The following is a 17,221-nucleotide window of genomic DNA, read 5'->3' as shown; positions in this document are numbered from 1 at the left end:
TGTACGTGCCACGGATCATGTTCTGCATTTACCCTTTTGCCTCCGAACACTGACTCTGGTCAGTACTAAGGAGCTGATAACATGACATATGAGTCAGTACTGTATGTGTCAAATATCAAATATCCAAAGAACACACGCAGACGGACACACTCGTAGCCGGCGCTTATTTATGTCTGCTTGTACATATGCAGGCGCGCACGTTCAGCCAAAGGCGGATGATGAATGTGCACGGACGGATAACATATCTCCAGTTCAATATTTGAGGGAAAAATATTAGAAAGAGCACCGGCTAGATAAGAGCTGTGATTTAAACAGCGTGCCTGCTGACAGCCTGTTGAAATATTACCCTTCTTGCCAACTTGTAAATCGGATATTTGGAGCCACAAGGATCACATGGTGGTAACGGATAGGCCCACAGAGCGGCGGATGGGGGTTGTGGTGGATTTGGGTTGGAAATACTACACTACAGTTTTTTTTTGGAGGGGGGGGCAAACATTGCGCCACTCTGAATGGAAGAAGCATCCAGAGCCGTCCGAAGTTTGTGTTGTTAACTCAACAAAAACACACACACAAAAAAAGAATACACCTCAGAGGGAAAACGTTTATTTATTTCACACTTTCCAATAGCATCTGGGGAGCAGTTAATTTGGCTGCACCGAAGCAGCTGTCTGAGAATCGTGGGATGAGAGGGAGAAAGAGACGGAGGGTGGAGAGAGGAGAGAGACGAAGAGAGTGAGACACAAAGGCAGTTTGGGCTCATTATGTTGATTTTTTTTTTTTTTTTCCTCTACTGCCAAACAAAGACACCCAGGCACTTTTAGACACACCAGTGAAGATCACTCACTGCTTTCTTTCTCCTTCTCGCCCCACTGGGTTTCTTTATAGGCAAATCTAATAATGTCCTCTCCACTGAAAAAGCGTGTTTTTCCCATAGCCTTTGTTTCTATATTTTTCTTAGGGAATCAAATTATGGATTCAATCATAGGCTCTATTATAGGGTCTGAGGAGGGTTTTCAGCCTCGGTAATACTTGAGACACTCATTAACATTTCAGTACTGAACAGCAACTGAGGAGCATTGTGTGCATTTCTCAATCGCAAGCATGCACACGTACTGTATGTGCATGCGTGCATTGTTGCGGACTTGCCAGCCACGCATATGCACGCATGCACACACACACACAAACACACACACAGGCACGTTTTAGATGAAGTGCCCCTTTGCCACCTGAGCCTAGTTATCAATGCCTCCCCTCCTATCTGTCCCCTTTTCTCATTCATCACAGACTAACATTCGTCTTGGCACAAACACGCGAGCTTGCACTTATGCACAAGCAACAGCCCAGAGAGCAGTGGGGTGTAACCAAACCCTTCATTTGTATGTACATCATGTACACAAGGAGAGATGCGCAGACAAAGAGAACAAACTTGCTCACGTGCTCATACAGCGGCGTGTATGTGCGCGCACGCACACACGGAAAAACAAAATTAACACACTCAGACATGCACTGTGGAGTCCCTCTGTGGATCAGAATTCATTTCTGTCTGCTTTTCCCTTCCAAATCAATACCCCCGTTGGTCGACAGACAGCCGTAAGTGTGCCAGGGAGGCTCCCCAGCCATAGCGCTCTCCCCCATACAGACACACACACACGCACAGACACAGACAGTCACACACGCTCATGCCTGTTGATGTGTGATGGCCTCTGCTGCTTCCTTATTAACTCCTCACATGCTGACTGAAGCATACACCTCATTACTGGCTGCATTGACAGTCTGGGATCCCACTGAGAGACGCCCAGACTGGTCGGACCAAGACAGACAGACAGACAGACAGGCCGGAGATGGATCGAAAGAGGTACAGTGATGCGACAGACGTGCAGAATGTCACAAAGACGAGCCGTCCGGACGGGTGGGTAAAAATAGGTTAAGCCAGGTATTTTGACAGACAAGAAGATCAGTCAGAAAGGCTCAGCTGAAAGTAAGGGGACATAAATAAACATAATAATGAGGGGTGCAGCTATGTTGACAGACATTTTGACTTTGGCTGTCATGGGTATGGAGTGACCGTGAGGTATATAGAGAGAGGGGGTTTGCGGGAGAAGGCTGGTGCTAAATGAAAAGTAGCAGGTTGTTAACGTAGACATTGAGTATCACTCATAGAAACAAGTTCACCTGCTATATATGGCATGCATTCATTTCCCTCTACTGCAGGTTAAGCACACTTGACGCCCCATTTTTCCCCAACTTCAACTTTTCAGCCAGACGGTTTTCCAATCCGCCGCTAATTTCATATCATATTGAGAGATGAAGCGGCGTCTTTTTCCAGACACTCCGTCCCATTAGAATTCATGCCCAGTTTATCATGACGTCTGGCGCTGGCTAAGTGGAGGAATCTTTGCCATTTATGAAATCAGCATGGCAGAAAAGTAGACTTTCATTAGACAAACAAAACCCCTAATTCACGGGCTTCATTTGCAGTCTGCTGCAGCAGTACCCGAGCCCGCGTGACGTACATATGCAAAGTAATGCGATGCGTCGCTTTAACTAGCAAATATAAAGGCATTTTTTATGTTCCGAAAGAATTACTAAATCGAGGTTCCATCTAATTTGAATCTAATTTAGGTGATCCAGCATGTGTCACTGTCGCATGTCAGGGCGTCACTTCTTATATCCACGTGAGTGCACATGCTCACACATACACACATTCGCAAACACTCTTAGGCACTTTCACAGCTCCCTGTTCCTGTCTCTTAAATGTCAGTGTGGGCCTTTAAACCAGTTGCCAGTGAGCGAGCGTGGTAGAGAGGGGAGGGGGCTGAGGGTTCAAAGTGGTCAGACGGCGTGGATGTAATTTCCTCCTTTTAGCCTCCTGACGGAATTACTGTGCAAAGAGGCCACCTCGACTAGGAGCCGTGGAGGAGAGCGAACCCGGTAGCGCAGAAGAGCGGGTTCAGGAGGGGGGAAAGAGTGGGAGAAGAGATGGGGAGATAAGTGGAAAGGGAAGGCGAGAGAGGCGCGGGAAAAGGAGCCGGGCGCTTTTAGATCATATCGTCCGTATCCATCTTAAAATCTTGTATAAGAAGGCGCACATAACTAAAGGCTGTGGAGGTATCATTAACAGTACTTGACATTGTGCTTTTAAGTGAAGTTGTTAAGTCATGCATGAGTAAATGTTTTTTTTCCCTTTGCAAGTGTTTTTCTAAGGTTGTTACCTGCCACAGCATTTGATTAAGCTTTATTTGCAGTGAAAAAGGCTGCAATGGAAAGACAAAACGTCGAGCCGCGGTCAGAAATCAGACGTTGCTCCGTACTTTTGTTTATTTTATGAACATCATTTTGATTTCAGTTATTGAACTCAAGTGTTGTGGGGCCTTTAAAGTGATGTGTTGGCACTGTGAGAGCTTCAGTTATCTGCAACGCATAGAAGAAGGCGAGGTGAAGCACGAGCGAAACACACACACTTTTCGGTCTGACCTACTCCCCTCCTCTCCTTGCCCAAAAAGAGGACCGAAGTCATACATAATTAATACACTCCTTTCTGTATTGACTGGTTGGATTTTTCATCCTCCTCACTGGTCGATTCCCTCAGTCCATTATTTCTACACTTGCACTCCCTCCACTGACTCACAGGCCCCTGTGACTCCTCCCTCACGCCGTCTAGTCGGCGATACCACAAAGCATGCCCACAGACACGCACACAAACAAAGATTAGGAACAGGCCCATCTCCCTCTTCCACTTTTCTTATTGGCCACTGTAGCGGTTTGTCTTATACATACTGTACATACAGTTGGCTATTAGTGCAGGGGGCATTTCCGAAAATCTAATGCCACATCTGTTACAAGTGTGCATTGTGTGTGTAAAAAGGGACTTTCCTTTTTCCCTTTTGTGCACAGGAACTGCAAGAGAGGGAGGGTGCACTTACTACCCAGGCCAGAGGAGACCAAGAAAATGCTTTTTGACGTCTTTAAAAAACAAACAAAAAAAAAATTAGTTTTTTAAAACTGTGATGAACTTAGTGCTCTAAAACAGGAGTCAATACTAAAATGCGATGGCCAGTTGGAGGAACCATGTATAGGTTTGAGAGGTTATTTCCCAGGATGAACGTTTGAGCACTGACAGACATCCATCTAGGAATGGCGTCCTTGGTCCCGCTAATTGTCACACAATAGTAATTTAAGGTGTTCCAAGTACATTTCATTTTTTACACTGATGAATAGATCACTTGGTTTTATGTGTGCCAATGGACTTAACACAAAGAAGAAGCCACGCTCTGGGCCACATGCGCTCCTCCGCAACATTTGCTAGTCTCTGTATGAGATGTCCCGGAGAGAGCACTGAACTGTATTATTACCACTTTAAATAAATAGTTATTGTTCCTGCGTTAACATTAAGGCCTAATGGCCACAGCTTCAGGGTTCAAACTGCGGTCAGAAGGCTCATGCTTGACCTGTTCCTCCCCTTTTTCCCGGCATGGCAGTTTGTCTCCTGCCAGTCTGTTACTTCTGATGAGCTGCCAGGGACCCGTCCTGGCTGGGACCGAGAGGTATGGAGGGGGTTAAAGCTCCAATGTGGGGTGGAGGCGGGCTTGTTTGGGTGCATTCAGCGCCGCCTCACATGGGGGATTGGGGGGGAAAAATCGTTTTTCCTTTTACATCCACCTTAGCCTAGCATCAATTGAGAGCGAGTTAGTGGGGCCGTCTTGGTTGTTGTGCTTGCTTTACAATCCCTCCCTCCGAATAGCTCCCAGCTTTTCTCACCCTTTCATTCTGTCTTTAAACCCGGCCTTATGGTGCTCCAGTGTCTTGATGTTTTCAATTAACCCAAATCTAGGAGCTCAGGCCAAATCCAATAAACAAAATGAATGTGCGCACACATTTGTTTGTGTGCAAGTGTTTTGTCTTTGAGCGGGCGAACAGGCAGAAAGGAATAAGGAAACAGATGCACTAAGAGACCTGGCTGTGACAATAAAGGATAAAAGCTCCCATTTTCACACCTAATCATTTCTGCAGTATGGGAGATGGCTGTTTGTAGACGAGGCAAGCTGTATCATTTAATTTTACGTCTGCCTTTTCTCCCTCGTGTTTGGCCTCTTAAAATCAATGAGTAATATCTACTCTGAATGCTATCTCTTCCACTTCGAGATCAGTTAGCCTGAAAACCACCCAGCATGAAAGGGTCTGCCCTTCAGAAATAGCGCTAATACACAGCGGTACCACATCTCCCATTGAATTCTCCTCACTTCCATGGATCCACAACTTATTGTGCATTAGTGTTGTAGACTGTGCTTTAATAAGTGGTTATACGGGAGAAGAAAATCAGTATTGGGTATTTCCACACAAAACTTTTTTCTTTCAAATGGTCTGTCAGCCAGCCCTCTGACATCTGTAGAAAGACCTTCCTGTGAGGAGCCAACTGGATTGTGGTCACGTATATTATATTGTTCTTCCATATCCGTTTCTATGTCATGAAAACAAGCGACCCATGAGCAGTTCCTTCCACCGTGAAACAGAGCAGCAGATATCAACCTCATGTCTCCCGGGGATACAGGTTGTAGGTTTATTTTATATGTACATGATGACGAGGATTTTTTATGTGCTGCCATTATGCCGCAATTACTTAGACACATTTGCATTTGAATGTGGCCTGTAAGCCGTCATCAAACCTCCCAGCTGTTGTGGTATCTTTGCACATTCAACTGAAGGCTCTGCGAAGGAGTAGCCCCCGCGCAACCCCAACAACCATGTGCATGGCCCGTACTTAATCAGACTGGGTTTTAATTGGCGGTGCTTTGGTGGGGTCTGATCATGGTACCCAGACTATCCACAACAGAACACCTCACCTCTCTTCTCGGATGGATAGCGATGATTGCCCGGAACCACTGACCACTGGAAAGTTTATCCTCATTTTGAGCCTTAAAAACAAATTTCACAAAGAAAGAGCAGAGCTTTAGATAAGGAGTTGGTGTTTTTTTTCTTCTTTTGTTTGTATTACCATGAGAGAATGCCATTCCTTGTGGGTGGATGTCAACAAGCTGGAGTCAACAAGAAGATGGCTCTGCCTTGACACTACAGAGCGGATTTATTTGGGTCTCAGAGAGTACAGTGGATGGATTTTGTGAGTTGGGGGATAAGAGGACCAGTAGGAGGCACAGGAGATGTAGTTGTTGTCCTCAGGAATAGCCTGACTTGGATTACTTGAGCAGATTAAAGGGTGGCCTGTCAGGGAAACGGCTCGGGCGCCCTTGTGTAGGTAGCCTTAATACAAGAAACACTGGCTGCAGGGTCACTGTGGGAGTAAGAGACTCACGGGCCTGTAGATTTCATTGGTTTTCATTCATTCAGCCGCAAGTATTTGCTCTGCTTTTGTGCCTTTGTCATTAGGCCCGTCAAACACACACACACACACAGTCAGATACACCCCTCCCATGCTCTCCCTCTTTCTCTCTGCTGGAATGGGTATTGTGTTCATGATCGATGTGCCTCATTCCAGTGACGTGGTAGCCTGGCTAACTCTCATTAAAAATGGATAGGGTGTAGGGGAGCCTCCTGCATGTGTGTCCCTGTGTGTGTGTTTGTGTGTCTATACATGTTTAAAAAGAGGTGTAGGTGGCAGGAAGTCCCAGAGGTGCCAGCTGTTTACCGTGCACCGCTCAAGGTTTCGAAGGTCGGACAGAGTGGCGGTGGTGTCGGTGGATGGAGGGGTGTTCCTGAGGTCAGAGTCAGGGCTGTTGCCTAGGCAACAGCTTACAAAATAGCTTCCTCTCGATGACTGGTAACGGTGGGGTTTTTCTCTTTCGGTCGCTTCCTCTTCTGCACGGCTCACCGAGACACATCTGGCTACACACAGACGATCCAGTCCTATCAGAACACAGGCCAATGGTCCGTTTCCACTTTGCTCCGTCCTTTTTTCATTCTCCCTTTTTTTGTCTTCTCTTCCAATTCTGCCCCTGTGCCCTCATCCATCACAGGGGTGCAGCGAGCATGGCTGGGTCTCCGGGCAGCGGGGGCAGAGGAACTGAAATGGAGCCTCCATTCATTCCCAGCCGCGGAGACGGTGGAACAGATGAAAGTGTTCCTGCTGATCTCTAATGCACATACATTGTCAGCCTCTCTTGGGTGCCACAGCCAAACACCTCTATCTCCTGTCGCGCTCCAGAAGAAATTAAAAGTGGGGGCGGGGGGAAGCAACTAGAAAAGAAGTAACACATGTATTATGGAATCTCTGTGAAAGCTCGGTGTTATTTGTTTTCCTCGCAACTGCGTACTTCCTCATTTATCATTGTACATTGGAAGTTCTCAATGCTTGTTTCCCCAAATGGCAGCTACAGGCATTAGGTGAAGGTTAGTGTAATTAATTATACAAAAAAATGTGACATTTAAAAAGAATACTCTTCTCACACTGCGGCTGTTTAAGTTCGCGATTTAAGTAAGAATTATGCCTTATGCATAAATCTCTTGCTTACTGATGTGTGAAGGCTGAACATTAATACCGCTGCCCAAATCCCCAGCTATACATTTCACTAAAAGAAAGAATACCCTCGCATTAGTGAAGCCTCGGCTGTAATAATGAAAGCTTCAGCCTATTCAGCGTGAGGCTGAAAGAGAGGAAGCTGTTTTAACCCCCGGCTGTCAGTCAGTCACCCAGGTTGCTCCTGTATGCGACTCCACTGTAGCCTCTCTGGTTGAATAACCCCCCGCTAAGGTCATCCTAGGCTGGAATTTTATTAGCATTCATTTAAGCGGAGCACGCGGCTCCGTACTGACAGTGCTCGGGCCCTGCCTCAGGTCAGCTGAGGGTGTGAACTTGCGCTCGGGAGACGGAGAAAGTTGGAGGCATCATCAGATCACATGCGGGGATTTATTTTATTTATTTATTTATTTTATTTTTTTGGTCTTCTTTGAAAACCCAGGAACAACAGTCGGCACATCCGTTATGGCGCTGTGCATGTGTGCATGCAAACACACAGCCACACGCGCGCGCATACGCAGTGGGAGAAGGGGCTTCATTGTGCAGCCCTGCTGTGTTGAGTGACTGTAGCGTGTGCTGGGCAACAGCTGCTGTGATACCCCCCCCTCCACACCCTCCCTCATCTCCTTCACCTCCACTACTGGCCCACGCTGGCCTGAACATCAATACGCTCACAGAGACACAGACACACACTATACAATGTTCAGCTCACGGGCACACTCCCCCCTTTATTCTGAGCTATTTCGCCTCATTTTTTTTGTTCCCGTGGCTCTCCTGCTTCAGTATTACCCTCCTTACCTTGCTTTTGTGCTTCGGCCTGTACTGTATCAGCTGACAGCGTACTGTGTCTGCTCCATAAGAGACACCCTAAGCCCCCCCTCCCCTCGACTCTCCAGACTTTCCCTTCTGACAGCTGTCTCCACACTCTAACCCTTTCATGGAGCTGGGCCCCTGTGAAAGTTACACTATGAAGTTTCACCAGCTTCATGCTCGTTTTGCAAAGGATCTGAAGCCTTTGTTTTTAGGTTAAGAAAGATTCAGAGACTTAGGAATACACACACACACACACACAGACACAGAGACACACAGGGACCGAGTTGCCGTTTCCAGAGCCAAGTCCCGCTCCTGGTGGGCTTGTTTGTCATCAGTTTCAGCTTCTGCTGCTGATGTGACCCCGTCTGCAGCTCATTACAGCATGCCACCTGTTTGTCCCGAAGCTAAGCAAGACGCGCACACAAACAGGGTTTGTTGAGGTGACAGGGGGTTAATCTAACAGGAGTGTCCATGGTGGAGCTGCCACACAGACTGTCAACTGCGCCGTGTCAATGGCTTTCTTTGTCCTCCGGGCCCTCCTTTCTGTTGCCGCGGGGTTGAGGATCAGGCAGACAGGTGGATGGTTATTGAGCTTTTGAAGAGCAAAGAGAAAACAATAAAAAGATATATAGGCTGCAACACGCGGCATATAGCTCAGCGCTCACAGCGGCTGACAGCTTTGCCAACTGCAGTGTTTCAGAGGCTGTTCGATAGCAGATACTTTTTTTTTTTAAATATTTACCACAACCATATAGAAAAAAACGTTTGATGGACTCCCAGCTGCTGCTTCTTCCCGGCTGGCAGTTAATATCCTTCCACGGTGCTAACAGCAATTAATATCACCCAGTTGGATGCGATATGCACAGGCTCAGAAAAACACTTAAAAGGTGTTACTCGCACCCTTCATTCACTTCCACACATTTTACAGAGGAGCCACTTATTAGACATTGATCTGACCCCGAGGCTTGGAGCTCACACGCTGTCAGTCTCTGTTGTCATTGTCCAACGAGGCAATTGTCAGGAAATTGGAAGACGCACGGCCTCTCAAAATCACCTTTTTCTTTTTTTCTTTCTTTTTTTTTTTTTGTTGCTTTGTGTGTCAGTGCGCGTGCCTTTACCTGCCGACACGCTGAGCTGCAGAGGCGTGTGCAGGGCAGCCCCTTGGGATGCTTAAAATCAGACAAACACACAACACACACGGGCCCCAGGAGCCACACGCTGAACAAATAAGCCGAGGGCCTTGAGAGTGAGGCGAACCTCGTCTTGCAGACAGAGGCGCGCACAGTGAGATCCACATACTGTATGTACGTATAGAAACCAGCCTACTGATGAGTGCATGTTGTGTAGCAGCTAAAAAAGGCAACAACTCCGCTGACTCACACCCAGTTTCAGGCAGGCGGAGGATAAGCACGTTTGAATCTTGTGCTTCGCTGTCGCGCTGTGTTCACATGCAGTATGTACATTCACAGCCCCGTGTTTGTGTAAGTCTAATGCCAATCACTAGTTTAAACAGGGCGCACAAGGCTGATTGTTCTTCATTCGTATGATTGTTGTCGCCCAGCGGACCCATGTGGATTGCTGTGAAAGGGGCTTGTGGAGTTTGTTTGTTTTATTGAAAGTGCTTATTCAAATGTATTGCTGTTGACATTTTCAAGATTGAAATACAGATTTTTATTCTCTGTTCATTCATTTTTTTCAGCAACAATTTACAGCACAAGAGTAATAATTGCTTTCTATTTTTACAATTATGCCACAGTCATCTGCCTGACGCTTCTGAAACATTGGATGTTTTTCTAATCGGGCTGGACTTTCTGCTGAGGAGAAGAAAAAAGAAAGAAAAAAAAAAAAAAAAAACGCCTGTCACTTCTCCTCCATGTGTAGGTGTGTTTGTACAGGCTCGACCTACGTGGACAAATGCCCTGCTGCACACAAAGGCCCATTGATGGCAGAGAAACAGCTTTCTCTGGCCAACTGATCCCAGCTGCTCACAGCTGTTTTTCATGGCTTGAGATGAAGGCAACAGTTGCCTGTGCAGCTGACGTCTCACACATACAGGGGCCTAATTCCCCTAAATACTTTGAGGCACATCATTCTGTATGACAGGTCAATAAAAAAAAAAAAACATTAACCTCGTTTTGATTTTGAAGGAGTATATAATAATCACATTATCACATTCCAATGTGGATTAATAATAGCGCTGGCAGTGAAATAAGAGCTTTCTTGTCTTCGGTTTTCTAAATCATCTGTCTGTGTGTAACTGAATGAGCATGTGGCTAAGACTCACACACTCAGGCTCTTGCTGTGCGCCTTGTGATGTTGGTCAGGCTGCGCTTTGACGAGACCCTTTTAATGTGTTTGCAGGTCACCCAAGTTCCCATCGAGTCATGCGAACAGTACGCGACCTGTGGAGAGTGTCTGAGCTCCGGCGACCCACACTGCGGCTGGTGTGTTCTGCATAATATGTGAGTATCCCTCATTCACCGTCACGTCGACTTGTAGATCATCCAGAATGTACCTGACATCTCCCCAGATGGTGTTTGGTTTCCCCACACGTTTGCTCATGTTTTATCTCGGATGAAGCGGTGGCGGCGTCAGACTAGTTCTGCCATAGAGGTGCAGACCTGGTTCAGAGCTCTCTGTTGCAGTCGTATCGATTGCGTCTTGACTTATTAACAGAATTAATATTAACAGAAACATTCAGTCTATGCATGACTCGTTGGAACTCAAAGCAACGTGTCCTCCATTCCTCCATAACATGATCATTTATGCATATTTAAAAAACGTGGTCTAAATTTGGTGAGGCTGAGCTATGAGGAAGTTTGGGAGATTCATCTCCAATCTTCAGAATGAGCATAGAAGCCATGAGTGACACCTGCTGGAGCCAAATAATTACTGCAGCAGAACTAACTTGTAAAGAGGCAGGCAGGAAGGGAAGAGAAACACACACATTTGAAAAACAGGTGTATTTATTACATTTTAGGTATGGGTCATTAATTGCATTATTCATCTGTAAATGGAACCAGTGTGGCTGTATTGGATGAAATGATGGACAGAGTGTAACGGCTGCAAAAGATGAACACGGTGCAAAACTAAAAGCTGAAATGCAGATTTTGCCGTGTGTCCATCTACACATTCTGTCATCAGTCTGAGCTTCTTCTTAGCATCTACTTTTTGAATACCCCACTTATGGCCCTTCCTAAATGCAAACCTTCTTTTTAAAGGTATAGCTGAATATTTGTGTGTGTCAGAGCGCTGCAGCAATCATCATTATCGTGATGGCGGCCCCTGCAAAGTGCACTTAAAGTAATTTACATCACTCCAAAGCTGGGACAGGACAAATAATTGCCTAGCGACAAGGTAATTCAGCATGTGCTTGCAAAAGAACGGGAGGGGCTGACTAAACCTCTGTATTCTCTGCGGCCCGCGTGCCTTCACTCAGGGATCATTTGCCACAACGTAAGCCTCCGTGCTAGGCTGTTAATCATATGCTTTTGTGTAGGTGTGGTGGGGAATGGAATAATTCAGGTCGGTAGGAGCTCAAATCCACAGCATGTTAAAAGGGGAATGGGTTTTGGTGGCGTTATGTTAAAAGCAGCTGTGACGAGCAAAACAGCTGCTGTTGGGTGTGTAAATACCTTCTCGAGTGAATGCGCGACACTTTGAGGCCGAGTGTGTGAACGCACGCGTGGGTCCGCGCGGGGTCCATTTTTGTGTACACGCACGAAAAGCGTGTGGACCGCTGCACTGCGGGGAGAAAGGGTCAGCACCCTGAATTGCATTAGAACAGCCATCTGTTCTCTCAACACTGTGAACCCTTGTGCCACCTGTCTCTGGTTCTAATGCCACTTTCTGTATCCTGAGCCCACAGTGAGTGTCACAGGACCCCAGTCAGCTCTCACTGAGTTACTGCAAAGAACAAAAGAAGTTACTGGAAGAACAGTTATCTCTTCTATGGGTTCAAACACATACACGGATCAGCCACAAGATTCTGACCACTGACAGGAGAAGTAAATAACATCTTGTGACAATGTTCTGCTCGGAAACTCTTAGACCTGGCATTCATGTGGATGTTACTTTGACATGTGCCACCCACCTAGACTAGACCAGGCACCCCCAAACCATAGACATAGACTGACTTTAATGACCCACAAGGGAAATTGCTTGGTCATAGTACCTTAGTTATTATACAGCTGGATGGAGTAGGGTATAAAGGAAGTTCTTTAGTGTTCGCTATGGGAGCAGAGCTGAATCAGTCTGCTGGAGAATGAGCTCCTCTGCCCCTGTAGTGTTTGGTGTATTGCAGCAGGATGCAGCCTGACACAGACACACAAAAACACCAAACTGTGTAGGAACAACTCAGAAAACATGAAAAACAACACAAGGTGTTGACCTGGCCTCCAAGTCCATAAGATCACTGGAACAAGCCTGGTCCACAGAGAGCACACAGCCAACCCACTAACAACGTTCAGTATCTGGAAGGTGGCCGTAATGTTAAGCCCGATCGCTGTGTATTTAAAAGAGCGATGATTGCAGTGACAGTTTTGTCAATGCCAGAAAAAATATTTCAAATACTGTCAAAAATAAGTTTCTGCATCAACAAAGGTGGACAAGTTGACATATCAAAAAGAGCATGTGTAAACAGTGAGGGAGAGAGATTATCTGAATACATCTTGACAGAGCCGAGACTGATTCAGCCTCTTCCACTTTTCAAAAACACCATTCATGATGTCAAGCTGCCATGTCCCGACAGAAGAACACCTCATCGGAACGTGTATTGGAAGCGGCGTTGAATGTATGACGACGCAGTCGTGTCAAGTCCTCTTAAACTAGTTAATGGAAACACATTAGCACAGTTTAAAAATAACACAAGTAATCACGTGGGGTCACTTCGATTTCGATTAAAGTGCCATCCGAATATCTTTAACACTGCTCTCGTTAGCACCAAGACCACAAGAATGTACAGTATAACCAAGAATAGAAAGGAAATATCTGTCAAGCACTGCTGCAGAAAAAGCAGCTGCATCCTTCTGGTGAAGAGCTCCCCTCATCCCACACACCCAAAATCACATTTCTTGCCAGCCGTTGTGCCATGCACAGCTGTGATCGCTGCCGCTTCCTCTAGCCCCCTTTCCCATCCATTTCCCCGATTTCCCATCATCCATCCCTAAGCCATTGTTGATTTTATAAAATTATCTTTCCTCCTTCCCCATGTTCGCGCCTCCCTCTCTCCCCCCTCTCGCAGCAAAGCTAGCATCTAAACTATGCCACTCATCTCATCCCCTCCCAGCTCAGCGAGGCTCACTCCTGCGCCGTCTCCCATTTAGACACTCTCCCCTCTGGAATCGGCTCTTCCACACTCCACACAGAGATGGCTGGCTTGCCACACATAAACACCTCTCGCTTTGATCACCCTCCTCCTTCCCCCTGCAGCTGCCATCCACAATATCCATGCTCGTTTCTTCTCCTCCAAACCCCGTGTCCCTCTCCTCTTTCCTTTATGTTTGCGGGTGCATGCTCGCTGAAGTGCGGCATTCTAAGGTGGCTAATTAGGAACATGGAAGGACGTTAGTTTGGTTTGCAGTGATGAGGAAGAGAGAACGTTGCAGGAGAGTGAGCTGACCAGGAGTGGCGTCTCTGTCTTCCCCCGTCTCTCCACTTGCTTTCTTCTTCCTCTGATTCGGCGTGGTGTGAGACTCTAAAGTCCTTTAATTACCAGCAGCTGCTAGGCACCCACTGAATGCATGAAGAATGAGAAGGGAGAGGAAAAAAAAGAGTGAGGATAAGAACGGGGAAAGAATGAGAGAGGGAGAGAGTGTTTGATGCTGCACACTCATCGGCCCACAAAACCGAGCAGCATTTTGATTGCGGCTCAAAGGGAGCTCATCATCTGGAGCGCTCTTCAGTCGCGGCCCCGTGAATGGGTGGCTCAGCCTTCGAATGACCACAATCCAAAAACATGGCGTTATGGTGCTGCTCTCCCTCTCCCTCCCTCCCTCCCTCCCTCCCTAGCCTGCATCTTGTCTCTGTTAGATTAGCTCTCTAATCATGCCCAAAAGAGGCTTTTCCATCTCAAAATGCCCCACATCCCTCGCCATCCTCTCAGCTCGCTCACATTCCAGGAGAGGACGGGAGTGATTTTGTTGAGATTTGTCAGGATTAGCAGCGAGTCTGACTTCTGTCCAAGAGTGATCTAGGGCCAAGGTCGGCAGCGACTGTAACCAATCTAGTTTATACTGAAGACCTGCCGCTTTTATGTATTATGTCCTTAAGTTATTCTGTGCTGTTTGTGTCAAAATCAGCGGCCGTTTGTTTTTAGAGTGACAGCTTGGGGATATTGGTGTAGCGAGCCCCAGCAGAGAGTGAGTCAGTCATCTGAGGGCTGCTCAGAGCAGAACAACATCTCAACTACTACACTCTGATACTGTATTGTATTATACTGTCAGATTGCATGTGGCTAAAGCGCTCAGATCTGTGTCAGCAATATCCCACACAGCAGGCTGATTGGCGTAGCTGTCCCCTTTTTACAAGTTGGCGGTATGAACTTAAAAGGTGCCAAATGACTGGGTCCGGATCCTGGCTGGAGCAGAGTCTGTACAGCATCTGCCAGCGGGGAGAGTCAGTTCTCTAACTGGATAGTGTTTATATACACACACCTATCTTGAAACCCACTTTAAGACGGGAACTAATTTCTGTTTCTTAAAATCAAAATGCCTGAAATGAATTAAAAACAGGCAGTCGAGTCTTGTTTTATGACTCGTCTTTTAGCCTGTTGGGGCACGTCCGTCCCTGTGTTCCAAATGATGTTAAACACCGACCATAAAATCTCTTCTAATTTACCAATGGCAACAACAATTAGCCCAGCGATGGAAATGGCTGCTTGAGTCCATTGTGGATGTCGGGCCGCGTGTCTAATGGCCAACTCATCAAGTACAGCCTCGGTTAGCAGTCAGGGGGAAGCTGCATCCATCTTCCCAATTGCGCCTAATGAGATATCGATCACAAACACGCCGGTCTATCAATATGAGCACGTGGAGGGTGTACAGGTGGCGTTGTGCTGAAATACTGCACCAGTGTGTACAGTGCGTGTGGGCAGGCAACATATATCGCAGTTAATGACGCTAGAACCCAAGTGTGTTCGAGCGCCTTGCTTCCATGCTGAGAGGCTTCCATGGCTGCTCTGCTTCCTTTAACGTTCGTTCTCTGCTCAGCCCACGCGAGTAAAACCACAGTCTGGTGCGGAGTACTGAGCAACGGCCTCTTTGTAAATAATTTTTTTTCTCTCCTTCTCTTTCAGTACGTTTGACAGAGATTGACACGTTTTCGCGAATCCCGTATGTGTGCGCACGCGCGTTGTTATGTTTGTTTTGCTGTTCGTGTTTAAGCCAACGTACTTTACACTGCACTGAGAATGAGCTGCAGTGCCTGTGTTTGACCCCCGACACGAATGTTGGGTTTCAAACCGCACCCCTTCACATGTCACCAAAAGCCCACAGAGCCACTTGAGGAGTTTAGCATCTCTGTGGTGGTTTGAAACTGACAACCCTTCTTCCCCCCACTATTTTATTCCTTCTTCGCTGCACTCCTCTGCATCCAAATGGTTATTCTCACCTGAATCGCTAAGAATGAGGATAAAAAACTGAAGGAAAAAAATGATCCGCCTGTGAGTGCTCCTATGCGGATGAGCAGCCCGTTGCAGAGCAGCCCTTCACATCACTGCTTACCTAATGATTTTCATGTTGGGGAGCTGAAGTCCCAGCTCAGTCAGCCTTCATACATGTTTGCATTAACGTGTTCCTCAGGAAACCTACTCCCCCAACTACGGCTCCATTCAACCAAATCAAATCACGCCCGTGATTTTCAAACATAACAGGCTCCCACTTTAAACCAGTAAAGCTCTGTCAAGCACATCAAATATTCAATGTACAGCACATCTGGTTCGTCCTTTCTATACATCCGCTGCGTCTTCCCACCGTACGTCTCCCACCGGTCCTCTTACCCCGCCACCAGTGCAATTCCGTTGTTCCCCTATTTTCCTTTCTCTGTGGCGTTCCGCGGTCGGGCTCCTGTGAGGGAGGGGAGGGCATTTTTTAAAATGGCTCCCCCTCTGTTCTCTCCTCCTGTTTTTAAACATGGTGCTCACAGCGAGAGCTGCAATCAGACAGGCCTTCACACTTTCATTCAAGTCCTTAGATGTCGTAAAGGAAGGGGAGGAGGGAGAGATGAACAGAAATCTGTCCCCGTTGCCTGCCACTCTGGCTCCGCTCTCAAGGCCGGGATGTGTGTATATATGTGTGTGTAAATGTGTGAAGTACAAGTGTATGTTATTATGCATCCATAAATGTCAGAATATATTAATGTTTTTTTATTATTATTATTTCGCCATTGTCCAGTTTAAATGCGACTTGAGGTTTTAGTTTGAATGAGTGAGTGGTTGCATTTACTCTGTGGATGTCTGTGTGTCTAACAATTCCTGCAGAAGAGACAACAGTGTAATTTCCTGTCTAGGGCAATAGAATGAGGAGCAGGCAGTGGTCGAACGGACCCCAAGGTCTAGCCTCATCTAACTTAATCCTTCCTGACATGTAATGTACTTCTGCAGATAGACAGTTCAAATTAAACTTGACTTCAGATAAAGTTTACTCAATTACACTTACCACGCATAAGCTTCGTTTGGACCTTAGAGCTCCAACCAAAATCAGTGCAGCTCACACAAACTGCCACAGGAGTGAACAATATACACTATTTTGTTCTATTAATTTTTCTGTTGACTCACCTCACATGTCTGCATGGAATGAGACTCTTACCCGCAGAAGCCTCCGTGTGCTGCGGTGTAGTTGTAGATGCCAGAGAGGATGAAAGTGTGAGCTGCAGCTTCAGCACCATGAACAAGGCTGAGACGGCACAACACCCAGGTCGACCGCCTGTAGATTGCGCTGGAGG

The 17,221-nt window shown here is 46.7% G+C and overlaps 1 protein-coding gene across 1 annotated transcript in view; it reads left to right on the top strand.

The window, feature by feature from the left end:
* plxna2 (plexin A2) overlaps positions 1-17,221 on the top strand; it is a 157,883-nt gene that overhangs the window by 75,336 nt on the left and 65,326 nt on the right. The window contains exon 5 of the mRNA XM_047584622.1: positions 10,643-10,743. Coding sequence (XP_047440578.1) covers positions 10,643-10,743 — 101 coding nt within the window. The remainder of the gene's footprint in view (positions 1-10,642; positions 10,744-17,221) is intronic.

The sequence above is a fragment of the Mugil cephalus genome, chromosome 1, assembly GCF_022458985.1.
Source record: "Mugil cephalus isolate CIBA_MC_2020 chromosome 1, CIBA_Mcephalus_1.1, whole genome shotgun sequence".
Lineage (NCBI taxonomy): Eukaryota > Metazoa > Chordata > Actinopteri > Mugiliformes > Mugilidae > Mugil > Mugil cephalus.
Note: the sequence above shows the minus strand (reverse complement) of the source record. Positions and strands in the feature narration are given on the sequence as shown.